Raw genomic sequence first — 17,834 nt, 5'->3', positions numbered from 1 at the left:
CAATTAATATCGGTTCTTAAGCTCATAAAGATGTGAATCGAATCACATGTGTAGGAATCTATGATTATAATTTTCCTATGTGTTGTAGGTTATGGGTTCACGTGACCCCCTGCAGCCACTAGTGGCCGCAACATTCACCATCATATTAAAACAAACAACAACACTTTGAATCTTGCAGCTGCCAGTCCATTAAATAGGGCTCCCAAGTGTAGCGAGTTGATAGCCTCAGCCTGGCCACCGACGAATGCACAACAAAGTTGTTTCTCGACTTCATTTGGGTAATTCCCTGCTCTGAAGATTAAAATGATGATCAGATGGTGTGAAGTCGAGATCACTTGAAGTGATCTCGGAAGTGGTTCTATTATGTCTCCTTCTGCGGGTTTACGGAGGGGTTGCACTGCCCTGCAAGCGATCTGATTGTTTTTTTTTTCATCGCATGACATGACACCGACAGAACATTCAAGATACAATTGAGGGGCAAACTAAACAATAATAAGAAAATCGATGAAAATAAATACAATTCTTGATGGAAACGTGACAATGAATCTCAACAATTCGTAAATTGACAAGAGGGCTGCATTATCACACTCCTATTTAGCAACAATCAGGGTGTTCAAGATTGTCCAGGTAAAGGTGCGGCCCCTGCAATGTCCTACTCACGCCCCTGCTGGTGGAAGGGGCATCCACTCGAAGGAGATCTAGCGAGCCCCTATACATGCTATTGTGGCCTACTCTTGCACACTGGCCAGACTTACTGAAAGAGATGTTAGCACCCACACTTTACCCCACCACACGTGTGACCTGCCAATCTGTGGCGAACCCATTTTTCACCGACCGGGTGGCCAGAGGTCGCCGCAGCTGACCGAACCAACGACCCCCCTGGATTATCATGTTATGTACCCTGGTTGTGTTTAAGCCCACTTCATGTCCGCCCCCCTTTGCCTTCCCCGCCCCCCCCCCCCCCCCCCCCCCCCGCAGAGCGAGCGATGAAGATCAAGGAGGAGCGCAGCGGCATGACGACGGACGACGACGCGCTAAGCGAGATGAAGATGGGCCGCTACTGGTCCAAGGAGCAGCGCAAGCAGCACCTGTCGCGGGCCAAGGAGCAGCGTCGGCGGCGCGAGTTCATGATGCGCAGCCGCCTCGAGTGCCTCAAGGAGAACCCGCAGGAGGGCGGCTCCGCCGGGGGCGGCTCCGGCTCGGGCGGCTCCGGCAACGAGAGCGGCAACAACAAGAAGGAGGTGAACATCATCGAGCTGAGCCACAAGAAGATGATGAAGAAGCGCAACAGGAAGATCTTCGACAACTGGATGACGATCCAGGAGCTGCTCGCTCACGGCACCAGGTCCCCCGACGGCACCCGCATCTACAACTCGCTGCTGTCCGTGACGACGGTTTGAGACGACGTTCTGGCCGGGACGCGGTGGGAGACTCTGGGTGACTTTGGGGATGGGGAGGTGGGGGCGGGGGGATGATGGGGGGGAGGGGAGGGGGGTGCGGGCGGCGTGGGTGTACGCCGGGACTCTGCACCGGAGCCGTTTGTCTTTCAAAAGGCCTTCGACAACAGCATGCAGAGTGGCAGCTTTCAAGGCTGGGGCGGGGGGGTGGGGCTGGTGGGGTACGGTGACAGCGAAAGACAGAAAGTAATAAATGCATCAATTCGGTGAGAACAGCGATGTGTGAAGGTCATCGTGCTTTAAAAAAAGAAAAACGAGAAGGGGAGCGAAGCCTTCGTGGTGTTTTTTTTCTTTCAGATTTTTAAACCTCCCTCTGACTTTCTGGCTCACGCGCACACGCACGCGGCACCACGCGAACACCCGCACCGAGTGTGGCGGCACCGCTGTTTAAGACCTGGCCGCAAAACCCTCGCGCTTTTCCCATTTGTGTTTCGAACATCGTCGCCCGGGTTCAAAGACGCTCGTTCAGCAAACCACACGCACCTTTTACACACAAACCCGTTGTGTAAATAAAATGCGGCAGCAGTATTTACATTCACAGTGGTGCATATTAAAGGGGGTTGTTTTACAGACTCATAGTGTTATCGAATCTAGAATTCCCATTCGTTTATTTTTATATTTTTTACTTTTGTAATAAAGATTGAGTTTTAACGGTAAATACACGCCGAGCCCATCTCGTGGAAAAATTGGTAAATATGTACAATGACGGTGCTGATGGTGCCGATGTAATCTTCTTATTTGTACATAAGCAGCTTTTTGATTTGCGTATTTTTTTTTTCCTCGCATTTTAAATCGTGTCGCCTAGCCCCTTTTACACGATCTCATTTCGATCAATGTAAAATGTTAAGTACTCTTTTTTTTTTACAGCATCTTCACTCAGGTTCAGATGCCTCGGCATTTGATGTGGGAGGGGAACGTCGGGCCAAGTGTTGCACAATCACTCAGTGCACCTTTCGCGAGAATGACGGAACTCCCCTCGTTTAATTGACATTGAATTCTCGTGATGGTTTGGACGGCGAGCGGGTCACCGGTTGTGTTTGTCCTGTAAAATAAGTAAATTTTGTACTATTGTATTTATATTATGGACTTTTAAAAGGAAAAAAAAAACTTGCTCTATATATATAACACGTTATATTTGCTCTTTTTTTTTTTTGGAATCCGTGACGGAAATTCTGTTACGCGTCTCACGTGACCATCCGATGGTAACGTGTGATTTTGAGTTCTTGTTCGGAGAGCAGATTCGGTGAACTGAATGCACGCAGAGTGGCTAACAAACACTGGCGATGGAATGAAAAACTAAAATTGCATCGCAAAAATTCACTTGTGCATTGCTCGACGACTCGCAAATAGGACTTCATCGTTCTCTTTATGTTACTTTGTCCAAGGACGTCATCAAACGTGGATATTCACTTTGCAATTTAGACACTACATTTTTTGGGAAGTTCTTTAAAGACTTTCCTCCCCCCCCCCCCCAATTAATTTTTTAAAGTAAGCAAGAAAACAAAAGGATAAATCACAAAAAAATAATTTCAAAAAAATTAAAAGTAGGGAAATGCATAACAAGAAAGACTGGTGTAGATATCGCAAGGATGTAACACTCTGTTTCATTTTACGGCCTGGCAGTGTGGCAGTCCCTTCACTCGCTGAATAAAGGTACCAGACTGTGGCATGATTAAACCGTGTGTACGCCTTGCTCTTGTGGCCGAGATGGGCGCTGCGTCAACATTTTCACGACCCGAGGAGGAACAGCCAGTGGACGTGAACACTTGAGTGACAAGGTGAGTCAGTCTACAGTCCGTCCAGTGGCAGAGTTACTGTAATCAAGTGTGCAACTTCGACCCGGCGGCCGGAGGACTGGAGGATCCTTTGGTGCCATGCTATAAAGAGGAGGGGAAGGTGAAGAGTCCTCTTGTTGTAAGGAGCCGCCTTTTCATTCCTTGCATGGGAGACCATGTCGACCATGCTACCTTTACTGCGTCCGTCAGTGCATACCATGGTGATGGCCCCCGTGTGTTTCTGCTCATCTGGTGAACCACAACCTCCGGGTGGACAAGCCAAATCCACGTCTTTTCAACCTGCGGAATGGCTTTGTGGATGAACAACTGTTTATGATTTGCCTCTTTGAAGTCTTCATCTTATTTTCCCTGCCATTCGCTGATGAGCGGCGATAGGATTGAAAGAACTCCCTCCCCTCTCTGTCCTTTGCCAGCTTTGTTTCTCCGGCCATGCTCGTGATTCTTTGTCTCCGTTCACTCTACGCCTGTGCTCGAGCACGGACTACTATATTTTATAAGTAATGGAATGAGGAGCATTTTTACATTTAATTTGTTACGAAACAAATTCCACCCCAGGATTAAAGCCAAGGATCTTCGTGAAAAAAAAAATTGACCTAGGCTTTGATTGAAGTGACGCCTGCCTTTGGGTCCTCTCGCCAGTCTAATTCGAGTGAGTGGGACGCATCATCAATAAGAAACATGCGGTATTGAGCTTCTGCTGTTTTCCTGCCTCCAGTTTGTTGTCGCGCCGGGTGTGTGCGCGCGTGTGATATATAGTGCTGCGAGCACTGTTTATACTGGCTGCCGTAATGCACCGACTGTTGTTGACCAGTGTCAATTTGCAAAATGCCAAGAGCTTGTCAAAGCCGGGTGAATAAATCTTGCGCATTGTGATGAAATAAGACTCTGGCTTTGTGTGGCTCTCAGCAGCAGCGGCATAGCACGACGCATTGTCGTAAGGAAGATTTATAACCCAAATTTAATTTCTCAAAACTCTACATAGCTCTGCAGATGTAGTGACCTCTCTGTAATGCAATGTGGGGGGTTTTTTTTTCCCCTCCAGCAGAAACCCGGTGTTAAGTGCTAATACCAAGCGAGGGGGGGGCAATCCCATGAGACGCGCATTTTATTCAACCGAGATCAGCCAATGCATTTCACAATGGCAGATAGGGACACGGCCAAGGGAGACATGCTATAGCAAGTATACATCAGAATATGTGGAGAGAGAGAGAGAGAAAAAAAACTTGGCAGATTGTATTAGAGGCTTTCACTATATAGGCAACTATAAGTCAACTTGATCCTGTCACAGTGTCAAGGTGTATTGCATGTATTCTGCTGCAAGTAAAGTGTACTGGCTCTGAATTGATGGCTACAGATTTTTGTTATTAATTTCGCAGTGCAGAGAAGAATGGCTCAGGCGAAGGATGTTTTTTTTTCTCTATGCCAGAACCAGCGCTATTTATTGTGAATATTTACATAAAGCGGTCAAATCGGGCATCACCATTCACGATCGTTGCTTTCTGTGCGGGTTCTGTAAAGCATAGTCCAGACATGGTCGCCTTTTATTTAATGGCTGGATTGCGAGCGGCTATTCTCAACCAGTAGTGAACTATCCGTCCACTAAAAACCTGATTTGCACATATAATTAGCTGAGTGAGAATTGCAATTATGCAGGCCATTATGTAGCCTACGATCTTGTCAAGCGTGTGGATCATTCAAAGCTTGCCAATGTGCGGAGCAAAGAGATGGAATGAATGCAGTGGGTTGTCTGAGAATCATAGAGCCTGAGTAGAATTTTAAGCCATAAATTAAGTCATACGAGGGAGAAAAAAATCATCAGCCACGGTCAATCCACTGCTGGATGAAGGCATCCGCAAGCTGCCACCACCTCTCACTATCCTGCGATGCAGAAAGCCAACACCGCCATACAAGCCGGTCCTATCAAACGCCTTCTCTTCCTCGAATGCTGCTTCCATATCGTTCGATATGGAATACGAGTTAAAAACAATTCCAAGAGTTGTGTGCATTTTTTTTACTTATGTTTGTGCTCCTCTCATTTATGCGAGCGTCCAGCAACAAACTGCACGACTAAAGTTATCATTAAAAAAAGCTCATCACATTCATCACTACTTTCGAATGAACAATATATATATGAAACAGGTGACGTTTCCGCAAATGTTCCTTCTTCATAGCACATGAACGTGTCATAGATAAGACTTAAGTCGTTCCCTGGCTTTTGTTAGGTTATAAGAATTTGAGAAAAGGGGATTATTCCAAAGTGGAGCCGTGCGAGAAAAGAAGCAGGAGGTGAAGATTGCTATTCCTACACGAAAAAGTTCCTTTTTTTTAAATAACCATCATCTCGCTCTCCCCTGACCCTCCAGCAAGCGGAAGGTTTCACCCGCGCTTCCTGGGACACACCGCTCGTTTGCTGCTTCTTGCTGGGTCAGCTTCGTGCCCCGTCTGCCCGTGTGCTCGTTTGCGAGATGCGAGAGCCCTTAATGGACACGGCTCTCGCTACTAATGAAGCATCACACAGCATTGTGCTCTACCATCTGTTGTGACTTTAATTCGATAATCTTGCTGACGTCAACCCATTTGTATGGTTGTTGTTTTTTTTCCTCCCACCTCCCGAGTTTTCTGGTTGAATCGGTGGCTGGCTTGTGTGTTTTCTTTATTTATTTTTTTGCGGCACCGTTTAAATTAATCTCTACTTTAGGCATGGCTTGCTCCGCACGCGCCAATGTCCACCGTCGACCGAGGCGCGGAGGTGATTGTGCGTGACGAAAGCTGCGAGATTTACCGCGACGCTGCATTTGGAAACGTCCGCCAAATTAACAGGTGATGCACGGTCGATTGAACCGTTTGCTCGGTGGTCCCGTTCCCCACGTTTCAAAACCCAACAATCGGCGACTGCGCAACGAGTTGTCCGAGCGCGTGACCTCGCACACGAGCGTTCCCGAGCACGTGGTCCCCCTGCCCTTCTCAAATGAAACTCGTAAGTCACACTTTTGTGGCGCCTGTGGACGTTTCGCCGCGACTGAGCGAAGCAATAATTCTCAACCGTTAAAGATATTAACACCATTTTCTTCGGGGTGGATACTGGACCCGCTCGTCCTGGTATAGTGTGGGGAGCGGGCGGGGTGGGAACAATTACTTTTAAGTACGCGGAATTGACAATAAAGCCTCCAAGGCCTCACCAAATGTGTCCTGTAAGCTTTGGTGGAGATGCGTTTGCTTAATAGTGTATTCTCATTACATGCATGTCATAAAATATATACATCAGCCACTAGGCATGTTACGATGCATTGATTTACAGATTAAAATCGATTCTCGGGCTGAAGATACATACATCAAAATTGTGCACGTGGCGATCAATAAGCACGTGCAAGTCACGTGCTTATTGTTACATTTAGCCTAATGCAATGAAGCAATGAGACCAGAAGAAAAAACACAAGACAAAAGTAAATTGATTCTGTAATCAAATTGCAAACCCGAATAAAGACAATCAAATCACTGGTGGGGGGGGGGCGCAGAATCATTAAATGCCGACCAGCCGCTCCTTAACAGGCGTCCAGCTTCTCAAGTTGCATATGCAGTGCCGAGAGTGGCCCCAAGGACAAAAGGAAAAAAACTAATCTAATTTTACAACTAAATTGGGGAGGTTGCCTGGGTGGCTTAGAGGTCACAGAGTGCCTGAACTGGCATCGCTGACATCCTGGGTTTGAATCCAGGCAGGCCCGTCCGTGTCTAAGCCCGGATTTGTAAAGTGTGGTGACTTTTTTTTTTGGTCTCAGACCACGAAACACCGGTACTGCACTTAATTGGGATAGAATGCAGCTCTGGCATTTCACAATATCGGTTTAACTCTCATGCAACGGACGTTGCTCTCTGTTGCCAGCTAGATGCGAAAGTTCCGCCACTTCAGTCTGTCCTAAACTCAGCCGCGGAAGCGGAAGCATGACCACATCACAGCGACAATTCCCGATGACCTACACTGGCTGCCAATTAAACAAAGGATAGATTACGAACTGTGCACGTGAGTATACACGATTGTCCAGACCAACGTGCCCCGCGCCATCTGATGGACACGTGTGCGCCGGTCCACTCCGTCGTCAATCGGAAGCTCGTGGTGACCCTGAACATTCCACGCACCTCCGACAGCGAGATTTGGACCTCGCAGCTTCGCGCTCAGCGGTTCATCATCCCGAAACTCACATACCCAGTCACCCACCTACACACCCACCCGCGCACCTACTAAGTGGTTAATCGGCCTGGAACTCATCCACCCACTCATCCACTCACTCTCCCATCCACTCGACTACTCAGCGGTCCATTGGCCCAGAACTCACCTACCCACCCACTCAGCAATTGCGCGGTCCATCAGACTGGAACTCACCTACCAACTCGCTCACCTACTCATCCATCCAGTTATAAACTCAGTGGAACCCACCTCACCACTCATTCACCTACTCACACACCCACAACAACAACAACCGCAATTCGCCACGAAGTTGCGGTGACGTCACCACGACGTTTGTGCCAGGCCAAGTGCACCTTGAGGCCACGTGAAGTGTCGAACGCCCGCTGGCAGGAGGTCACGGGGCAGACCCAGGTCCGCCACGGGTCGATTGACTGAGATGACTGGCTGATGCACCACCCGTGCCCCCTACTGTACCAACTTGCTGTGCTTTAGCCACCCGGCGCTCTGCTCGTTGTGAGCGTCACTCCTCTGCCCGCACCCACGCGCCTACTCCGCGGTCCATCGGTCTGGAACTCACTGCTGCCGCATGATGTTCGAGATTGTTGAATAGATTTTACAATATTAATGCTGCACACTCGTCATGACACAGGTTATAGGATTTGCACATTTTGAAACGTATTTACTTACTTTTAACGGGATCTCAGAAGTAGTTGTGTTATGTCTGCTTCCGTGGATCGTTCTCCAACGTTAAGGATTGCAACTGCTGTGCGCGATATCCAAATTGAGTCTTCGTTTCACGAGGTGACGCCGACGGCACAATCGGGATAAAAGCCAGGATATAAAAAAAGGACCAAGATCACTTTTTTCAATATTCATTGACACGCAACACGCCACGGAAAAGGGGGCCTCTTCATCTCGCGATGAGTTGTGTAGTGCGGCGTTCAAATTCGTTTGTGATATATGCAGGGCATCGCGTTCAAAATATTTCATCCCAAGTTTGATTAAGCACCTTTCACCGCACCAAATTGGGTTGCTCTCTCTCTTTCTCTCACGCTCTCTGGAAGGTTTTTTTTTAGTCATTGCCACGCTCATCTGTGTCCTATCGGGTCTCGTTTAATGTACTGGTTCCAGCAATAGCCGTGTGTGCATGTGCTTCGCGCATTAGCACTTCCTCACGTTGTTAATATCTCAAACAATGATCTTTGCCCTCTTGTAACCTGCCATTCTCGTCTTCCGTGTGAAACTTATTCGTCCGCAGTGACAAACTCGACTTGGTTGCTCTTCATTTTTAAGATCACAAAGTAAAATAAAAAAAATACAACGTCAGCATTGAAGTGAACAGGATAAATAAAAAGACACGTCAAAGCTGATTGGAACGTGGGTCATCCTTTTCTCCTTCATTTCGAACTATTTGAACATTGACGAGGACCCAACAATTCAGAGGTCTCTTTAAGATCCAGCCCATGCCTATGTGGCCCACAATGCCCCGACTCTATGCCCACTAAAGTAACAAAAAATCGAATTAATGAATCCCTTTCCACAATCACAGTTTGCTCGCTTGGCCATGCGAAGCGCACCCGTCATTACAAGCCACTAGCAACACAGTTGGCACAAAACCATCCAGCAAATTGAAAGGTCCAGAGCACGGCTATGGATTAACTTCAGCCAAGCGTCTCACGGGCGAGTACTCATTTCCTCCTGCAGGCGTTTATTTCCTCTTCATGTTGTAGTTTTCACGCTGAGCTTTAACTGCGTTCTCGAGAGCCGGCACGTGACTTGCTCGCCTTGCCACGATCCAAATAACGAAACATTGCGGCGCCTGTCTGCTGAAAATGCATTCGGTATAGAAACACGTTTTTCCATGCACACAGAAAATACATTATTTTGACCCCAGAACTAATCGAATTTGATGTGCTGAAAAAAAGTGGGTGGTTTCCTTTCGACGTTTCTATGCAAGCCACCCACTTTTATTGAGCACATCAAATTTGATCAATTTTGGGAAAATGTTGTTGTTGTTCTACTTTTAAGTTCAAATAAAAGTGTATCATTGAAAACTTCTTTTTTACCGAATTCATTTGAATGGTAATCTTGTAAAAATAATTTTTATATGTATTATTAATTCTTAGATCTCAATCCAGACAATAGCAATAGTTCATTATTGTCTGGATAATTAGAATATATTTTAAATAGTGCAATAAAAATGTAGTAGGTGAAAAAGAGAAAGAGGCTCAGCATTGGCGAGACCTGGACCGGTTCTTCAAATGAAATCTTGAATTGTCACGCGAGTCTGTGTACATTTTTTCAGCTCGTTCGGCTTCGTAGATCCGAAGATATTAAACATCAACAATGTGAAAGAATATAAACAGACAGCAGGGCAAGTGAAATACAAGTTTGTAATAATTAAAAAATGTGTAAGAATAAAAATAAATATAGTGAGGCTGAGAGAAAGTGGTTATGCCGGTTAGTCCACCCGCCCCCGCTCGCGTGTTCACATCGGCGTGGAAAATGTCATCGGCTAATTGGAACCACAGATTGTTTGGCTTTGTCAGGACATCAATTCAAATATTGGTGTCGTCCAATACAATCGATAGGACCGCCTGGGACAACGATGCACCTTTACGTATTGGTAATGTAATCGACGTACGGTTCAGAGACACGGTCGTTAACGGAAACAAACAAACAAACAAAAATGGAACGTCAAATTGAAAAAGTGCACGGCACTTTGGAATTAACAGCGAGAGACGGTAAAAGGGGAGCCCGTGGCTGAAAGAGCAAGTGCATGTCAATGACAATTAACACCGTTGAGAGGAGTAAGTGCGGCTTGGGCAGAATGGGTCGGTCAAAAATCAGTGATCGAACAGCATGTCCACCAAAGAGATTGAACAATGGCATCAGCTCACGTGCTGGTACTGGATGGATTGTTAGATCCCAGAATCGGGAGAGATGGCGGTGACGTGGAAATGGCTCCATCCAGCGGTGGATTGATCATGGCTGACGGTGGTGATGATGATGGTGGTGGTGGTGGGGGTGAACATAATCAGGACAAATTTCGATTTAAAGCTTTCGTGACTGCAGAGATTCATCTTCTTGGTTCTTTCGGTAAAGTCACGTAGAAGGGAAATAATAAAATAATAAAAATAAAACATTGTATTTTATTATGTTTTATTTTTATTATTTTATTATTTCCCTTCTACGTGACTTTACCGAAAGAACCAAGAAGATAATCAGGATAACCACATATACTGGAAAAAACACAAAGGTACACTGACAATCAGGGTAAGTACTATAAGTGAATCCTGTTAAGGCTGGTACATCGTGTGGTGATCAATCACACACATTGCCACCTTTGTCTTCCCAGCGCTGTTAATCACACACCAAACCAGGTACTCATTCAGGCTGGTGCATACGAGGCCGAGGCGCAGGCCAGGATCCCATGCCGCTCACCGCTGATGTTAGCCGTGGCCCTCATATTATGGAAAGAAGTTCAACATACATCATCGCGCAATGCGTTGACCATTTGCACCCGCTGCTCCTCCAACAACATCCATGCGGTAGAGGCACCTGATAAAACAGGTTGTTGCAACTCTACGTAGCCTTTGGCGATACGACGTGTAATGAAAGTGCTGGCTTGTCAAAGACACCGTCGGGTGTGATAATGGCAGCTTGAATGCGTCAGTACTAGTTGGCAGAACGTCACACAGCACTGAGGCATTTGAGAGCCCCGTCCCAAACTCCCCGCGGAGGCTCAGCCCCAGCCACGTGTCTGCCACGTGAAGGTGAACATTGATTACGAGCGGGACTGAGAGCACCCTTCGGCTAATTTAATCTGAATAAGTGGAAAGTTTTCAGGCTGTTTTATTTCCCCTTGCAAAGGATTGCTCGCAGCGCACAGTGTTGGACATCAGAAGCTGCCATGTCTAAGATGTCACAGTGTTAGACTTTAGCAGGAAATTTCGCTGCTAAATGTTATTTAAGTTATTCAAGATATGATATGGCAAATCTTGTATTATTTGTAAAAGTTTTACATTATTTGTATTTAAATTATGCAAGTTTGATGTACAGTAGTATGTTTTAATTCTAAGTTCATGTTAAATTAGTTACACATTTTTTTAAATACTGTAATAACTTCAGGACCGTTGTCAATGCACTTCGGGATGAAGAGCTCCCTATGCCATGTTGGTTGTGCACGTTGTTTTACCATACTTTACCAGTCTGGACAAGTGTGAGGCCCAGCATATAATGTCATTTACCATAAATATTAGCCGTAGCCAGAAATCGAACTCAGGTGACCATGTTCGTAGCGCTGAACCCACATCACCACAGCTAAGCCCTCAATTTAATTTTGACGCGTGTTCAATGTTGAACACGGTTGTTGTTGTTGTTGTTGTTGTTGTTGTTTCCGTGTGACTGCGTCTAATGAACTTGGAAGGTAAACAGACGGGGTTGGTAAGTGATGCTGTTCAATCATTAATCTGCACAACTGGACCCAAGAGGAGAACGCAGATTCTGTTTGAGAAGCGCTGCCCCAGATTGTCTGCCTCCTCCCGGCACAAATAAATTAAACATCGGGGTTGTTGTTGTTGTTGTTGCAATAATTTCCACGGCAGATATCGAGGAACGTGGAAGAGTACATCTATAATAATACGATGACCACATTTTTACGCGTCCCTTTAATCCTTCATTCCCCCAAAAGCGAATGGTCTGGAACAAAAACAGCTGTGCATTGCTTTTATTGCACCCGGCAGTTTATCATGTCCTGTAACAGCCCCCGCCCCCCCCCCCTGAAAACCACCCCTCCGAAAAAATATCCAAGGTGCTCTTACGATCCAATATGTGCACAGAGAAAGCTCTAGAATGTTTACAATTGGGGAGATCTCTCAGCGAACCCGTGTAATTTATAGGCATCTATCCCCTCTTTTTGTGCGTCTTCCTCTGCGCCTCTGACAGGAATTGAGATATATATCAATGCAGGTTTGGGGTTTAATTTATATGGTTTAATATACTTTATGTATTCTTTGTAACCAGCAGCGAGCGACAGTTAACAGCCAGCGTCGGTAAATATACGGCGATGCTATTTCTACCTTGGAGTAAAAGAGTTAAGCACGATTTACTTATGTACTTTTGTCTTTGTACAAGGTTATTCCACTAAGTAGTGTATGGATCGTTTGCAATACATGTCAATGTAATTTTCGGTGATTGTTATTTATGGCACGTGTACCAATGTTGGCCATTGTACGAACACGGAACAGCCCACTCTTGAGAATATTGCATGGTTTTGCATCTTTATTACCTTCGAGATGACAGGATACTCTGGGTTTTTTTTCTTACTAAATCACCCCAAATGCACCCGATCTCATCAGATCTTGGAAGCTAAGAAGAGTTGACCTTGGTTAGTACTTGGATGCCAGACTGCCTCGAAATACCAGGTGTTGTAGGCTTCTTGGGCAGCGAGGTGACCAGGAGACACCAGCGCAGCAGTTGAAATCTTGACTCTGTGTGGAGATTTGAGCATTGCTCCTTTTGTATCCGTGGGCAATCTCCAGGTGCTATAGTATTATAACACGTAACAAATACCCTTTACATGATTGGGCGTAAAAGCATCCCTAAAAAAAAAACTTGAGACTCAGCGAGGCTTTCCTGGGTAAATCATTAAAATAACAACATTATTTACTGTACTTCATCAATCCACTGTTGGATAACAGCCTCCCCTTACCCATTTGGCCATGGGGTCTGTTTGACCATACTTCACCACACTGGACGGTGTGGTTTTGGTAAAGGGATAGGCTCCCACGCATGCGTAGATAAATATGCCCGTTTCCCATAGCTTTCTCTCCACGTGAACATTAATAGTATTTTGTACACATCCCATCAGTAAAACAGCCTTCTGGGAGTGCATAAGTTCAGTATTGGAACAATGTAAGAAAAGTCTGGGCCGGTTTCTATGCATTTTGTGTCTCATTGGCAGTCGGGCTTTCTTATCCACGACCAGGATTCTAACTTAAGTCACTGGGTTCGTAGCATTTTCGTTAACCACCATCACTCCTCCGCATGGGTAAGGAAATATTATTATTAATGCCTTTGGGGAATAAGATCAATGATGGTGCTGGACAACATCAGAGACGAGGCACAGAGCTCGAAAATGCAAATCATGAACAGAGATGCCTGTGTATGAACACAGATCGTTTTATTTATTTATTTGAGGCATCGCTTATACTTCACTGTGAAAATTGCGTACAGAATCGTGGCTTTCTCGAATGCCTTCCGAGACACTGCCTGACATTGGCGAATTAACTACAGGGTCAGTCGCTTGCCTCTGTCACTGCACCACGCAGGACAGCGGCGGTCCATTCAGCTGAACGCAGCCTGCCAACAAGGATGCCTTGTTTGTTTTGAGAATGGTATTTTCCGTGGGCCCTGGCACACAGAGACAGGTCTATCGATGGAAGGAGCCCCATAGATGTCCTGAAGATTGGTGGCAACGTTGCATCCATGAGTGGCTGCGTGGTTGTTAATGTTGCCACCTCTGAGAAGCAAAAGAAACGCAACACATCGTGGCAAGACGAATATCTCACAATGTTACAAGAGAGAATGATTCAATGCCAATTAATAAGCAAATATTAGACGTCGTTTCCATACCTCCACGTAAAAAAATATACGTGGAATATGTTCTACACATCCCATGCGCCGCACGGCCTTCTGGGAGAGTGTAAAATCTGCAACATTGATGCAATTCAAGCAAGCTCTGGACCGATTTTGACACATTCAGTGCCTCATCAATAGCCAGGCGTTATTTAACCAATGCTGGTGAATCTAACAGAAAGGGTCGTTGCCTATAAATAGCTGATGGAACGGATTAATTGCTTATTTATTGATAGCATTTATTTATAATTTATGTCACCCACGGACCACACAGCCCATCATCCAGAATGTGCAGTATTTCATCAGACCCCTGAAGCTAAACAGGTTTGAGCCTGGATAGTACTTGGATGGGCGACCACCCTACATCGCAGGTGTTATAGGCAGCGGTGCGACACGGTGTGCAGCAGAGGGCACTGCAGAAAAAATATATTGTTGTGCTGCACCTGTCTGTTCTCAAATCATCTGTGCTATCCGCATTCGCCGAACCGCACTGACCAGTGTGGTGAAGCATGGTCAAAACGACCCACGTTTGGGGAAATCCCTTGTCCAGCAGTGGGTTGAGAACGGGCTGTACATGTGCATTGCTCGGGCGAGTTTGTAGTAGAAAAGTCCGTGCTGAATCATCATCGCTTGCAAGGTGCTTGCGATCAGGGTTTGGTTCGTATATCAGCAGATAATGCATTTGGATAGCGTTGCCTTTTGAAATCCTTTATATTAAGTTTGCTTGCTTGCTTTGCGTGCTTGCTTGCGTGCTTGCTTGCTTACGACCGTGTAAATCTTTCGGTCGTTTTTTAACCCACTTCCCGTGATCCAATCGAGTTGACATTTTCCACACAGACTCGTTGTGCGTGACAATTAATGTTCGTGAAAAAATGTTTCCAAAATTTTACACTTTGTAGGACAAAAATATTATATTTAATTACCAATTGCTTAATGGTGCAATGCAATCATCTGACCCATAGGTGGCAGCCATCTCAAGCCAGAGGACGAGAGGACTCTAGCCGCCACGCATATAAAGGATTTATAGTGAAAAACTTTGTTTTTACGGGTTTACTTGTTTTGCCTGCAGACCACATTCAGCTCACTTTTGCTTTTCATAATTTATTGATAGAGTTCAGGAGAGAACTTTTCTAATTCGCGGCTCGGTTACTTTCCCACGACTCCTGTCATCCGCAGCAGCATTAGTAGCCAAAAGAAAGCTCCGATTATCTGTGGTCCTATTTCTGATTCTTTTCCGCAATTATCCGCCATTTTTTTTGTTACCCACGACAAAAGGCGAAGTGGCTTCCTGATAGTCGAATTTTTTTGACGGAGTAAATTATTCCTATTAACCGCAAAGTTTCTCCACAATTTGTTAACCTCGTGGATAGGAAGAGGAGTATAATCGCGGTTAACCCCCGCGGATAAAAGGATTTGCAATATTAGACCCCAATATTACCACGGAAAATCTGGAGCTCTCCTGTAAAATGGTTTATTTGTGTTTTAACAGAATGTTGTTTGTATATTAGCACAAAGATGTCGTTGCACACGTGACTTACAAAATCTTACGCTGTTAACACACTGCTCTAATGGAACAATATTCATTTTATTCCACCCCCCCCCCCCACCAAAAAAAAGAAGCAAAAAAATAGTTAACAGCTGTTCAACATCTGCTGGAAAATGTTGGACAGACTATATTCGTTTAGCCTAATTGCTTTGCAGTACATTGACTCTTTTGCCATAAGCAGTTCTGCTGCCTCCCCACGTTGCCATTAGTTACTGACACTTTCCCTTGCCAATTTTATATTTTTAAAAAACATCCTCATAATTGTTCCATTTGCTCTGTTCTTCTCCCACTGAGACGCGGTGCCTTGACGCGGTGAAGAAGCTTTGCGAGCCTGTGGCACCTGGACTGGACAGGGGCAACCATACCTGTAACGGTAGTCAGCGAGATGCAAGGCAAAATGCACTCCTTCCATCAACCAGCACCGAGCAGTGTGGTGAAGGAAACATCAAACACCCCCCCCCCCTCCTCATCACCACCGTGTCGCGGTAGTGAGCACAGCAAATCAGTGCTCAATTGCGTCAGTGGTTTATTTTTTTTTGGCAAGGAGATATTTGAGGGTAAATGCTAATTTCAACAAAAAAAGTGGACCACGCGCTCACACACCGAGACTAGGAAGCGTGCGTGCGTGCCTGTCCAGTGAATCACCTCCCCCCCCACACCGCTACCTGCGTAGATTTAACTATGCATGGATAATGCATTAATAATGCACTTCGTTAAATTAATAAGCCGTCGCATGCATTCAGGTTTTGGTTTGCCAACACGCGCGTGGACGACACGCACAATAAATCTGCACAGCAATTGAGTAAGGGTAACCTTGCTACCGGTAGCCTGTGCAGATTTGATTGGGGGGGTGGGGGTGCACGGGAGGCTAGTGAGAGGGGGGGGGCAGCGGCTGTGATGGGCGGTGAGGTGGCATAATTTTTGCCATTGACAAAGCGAGTAGCAGCGAAGAACAGACGGCAATCGGAGGCGAAGCCTGCGACCAAATCACTCCGTCGTGTGCGCCCAATCGTCATTGTCAAATCTAGAAGAAGAAGACAAAAGGCTAAGGGCGGTTGAGCCTGCTGACGGGCTAGGATTCTTCGATATGGAGATTGCGTGGGAATGCCAGGGCTGGGTTGTTGCAGGCTTGGGCTGGAACTTTGCCCGGAGATCACAGAAGCGACTGGAATTCTCTCGGTCGAGAAATGGGCAAAGGCCTCCCCACCGCGCTTTATCGGTGATGGGCGTTGTCCCACCGTATTTCCCCCACCTTTAAACTAAACTCAACTATGTTTTTATTTTACCAGGCAAGGTCCACCCAGCTATGTAGTTTTTTTCAGAAGCGCCCGGCCACAAATTATCGCTCAACTTTGTGGTTTATCACGTGGAAATTTATAGCAGCCAATTACTCGAAATGCGTGTTTCTATGTGTGGAAGGGAAAACCGGAGGACCCGTAAACAATTCCACGCGACCACGGGGAGAACATGTAAACTCCATCTATACATACTCCTTGGTGCTTTCGGTAAAGTCACGTAGGTATAAAATAAAATAAATCACGACGTTTCGGGCGCAACACAAGCGTCCGTCATCAGGTGGGAAAGCATGGTGTGCTGCTGAGGCAGACTGTTTTTGGCTGGGGCTAGTGATGTTAATGTGAGAAATGAGCATGTAACTGTAAGATCGGAGAGCGACCTCCTAAACGAGGGCACGGAAGTGGCTATGTCAATGTGAGAGATTAGCATGATGTTAATGTGAGAAATTAGAGGGCACGGAAGTGGCTATGTCAATGTGAGAGATTAGCATGATGTTAATGTGAGAAATTAGAGGGCACGGAAGTGGCTATGTCAATGTGAGAGATTAGCATGATGTTAATGTGAGAAATTAGAGGGCACGGAAGTGGCTATGTTAATGTGAGGGATTAGCATGATGTTAATGTGAGAAATTATAGGGCACGGAAGTGGCTATGTTAATGTGAGGGATTAGCATGATGTTAAAGTGAGAAATTAGAGGGCACGGAAGTGGCTATGTTAATGTGAGAGATTAGCATGATGTTAATGTGAGAAATTAGAGGGCACGGAAGTGGCAATGTTAATGTGAGGGATTAGCATGATGTTAATGTGAGAAATTAGAGGGCACGGAAGTGGCTATGTTAATGTGAGGGATTAGCATGATGTTAATGTGAAAAATTATAGGGCACGGAAGTGGCTATGTTAATGTGAGGGATTAGCAT

The 17,834-nt window shown here is 45.8% G+C and overlaps 1 protein-coding gene across 2 annotated transcripts in view; it reads left to right on the top strand.

The window, feature by feature from the left end:
* Positions 1 to 1,450, top strand: part of PDZRN3 (PDZ domain containing ring finger 3) — a 161,894-nt gene extending 160,444 nt beyond the window's left edge. For both annotated transcript variants that reach the window (XM_078610652.1, XM_078610653.1), the window contains one exon: positions 979 to 1,450. In XM_078610652.1, coding sequence (XP_078466778.1) covers positions 979 to 1,400 — 422 coding nt within the window. In that variant the 3' untranslated portion in view covers positions 1,401 to 1,450. The remainder of the gene's footprint in view (positions 1 to 978) is intronic.
* Positions 1,451 to 17,834: the final 16,384 nt, after the last annotated feature.

This window comes from Lampetra planeri, chromosome 34 (genome assembly GCF_965212315.1).
Source record: "Lampetra planeri chromosome 34, kcLamPlan1.2.h2, whole genome shotgun sequence".
In the NCBI taxonomy this organism is placed as follows: Eukaryota; Metazoa; Chordata; class Hyperoartia; order Petromyzontiformes; family Petromyzontidae; genus Lampetra; species Lampetra planeri.
The sequence above is the reverse complement of the archived record's forward strand: the minus strand, read 5'-3'. Positions and strand labels throughout refer to the sequence as shown.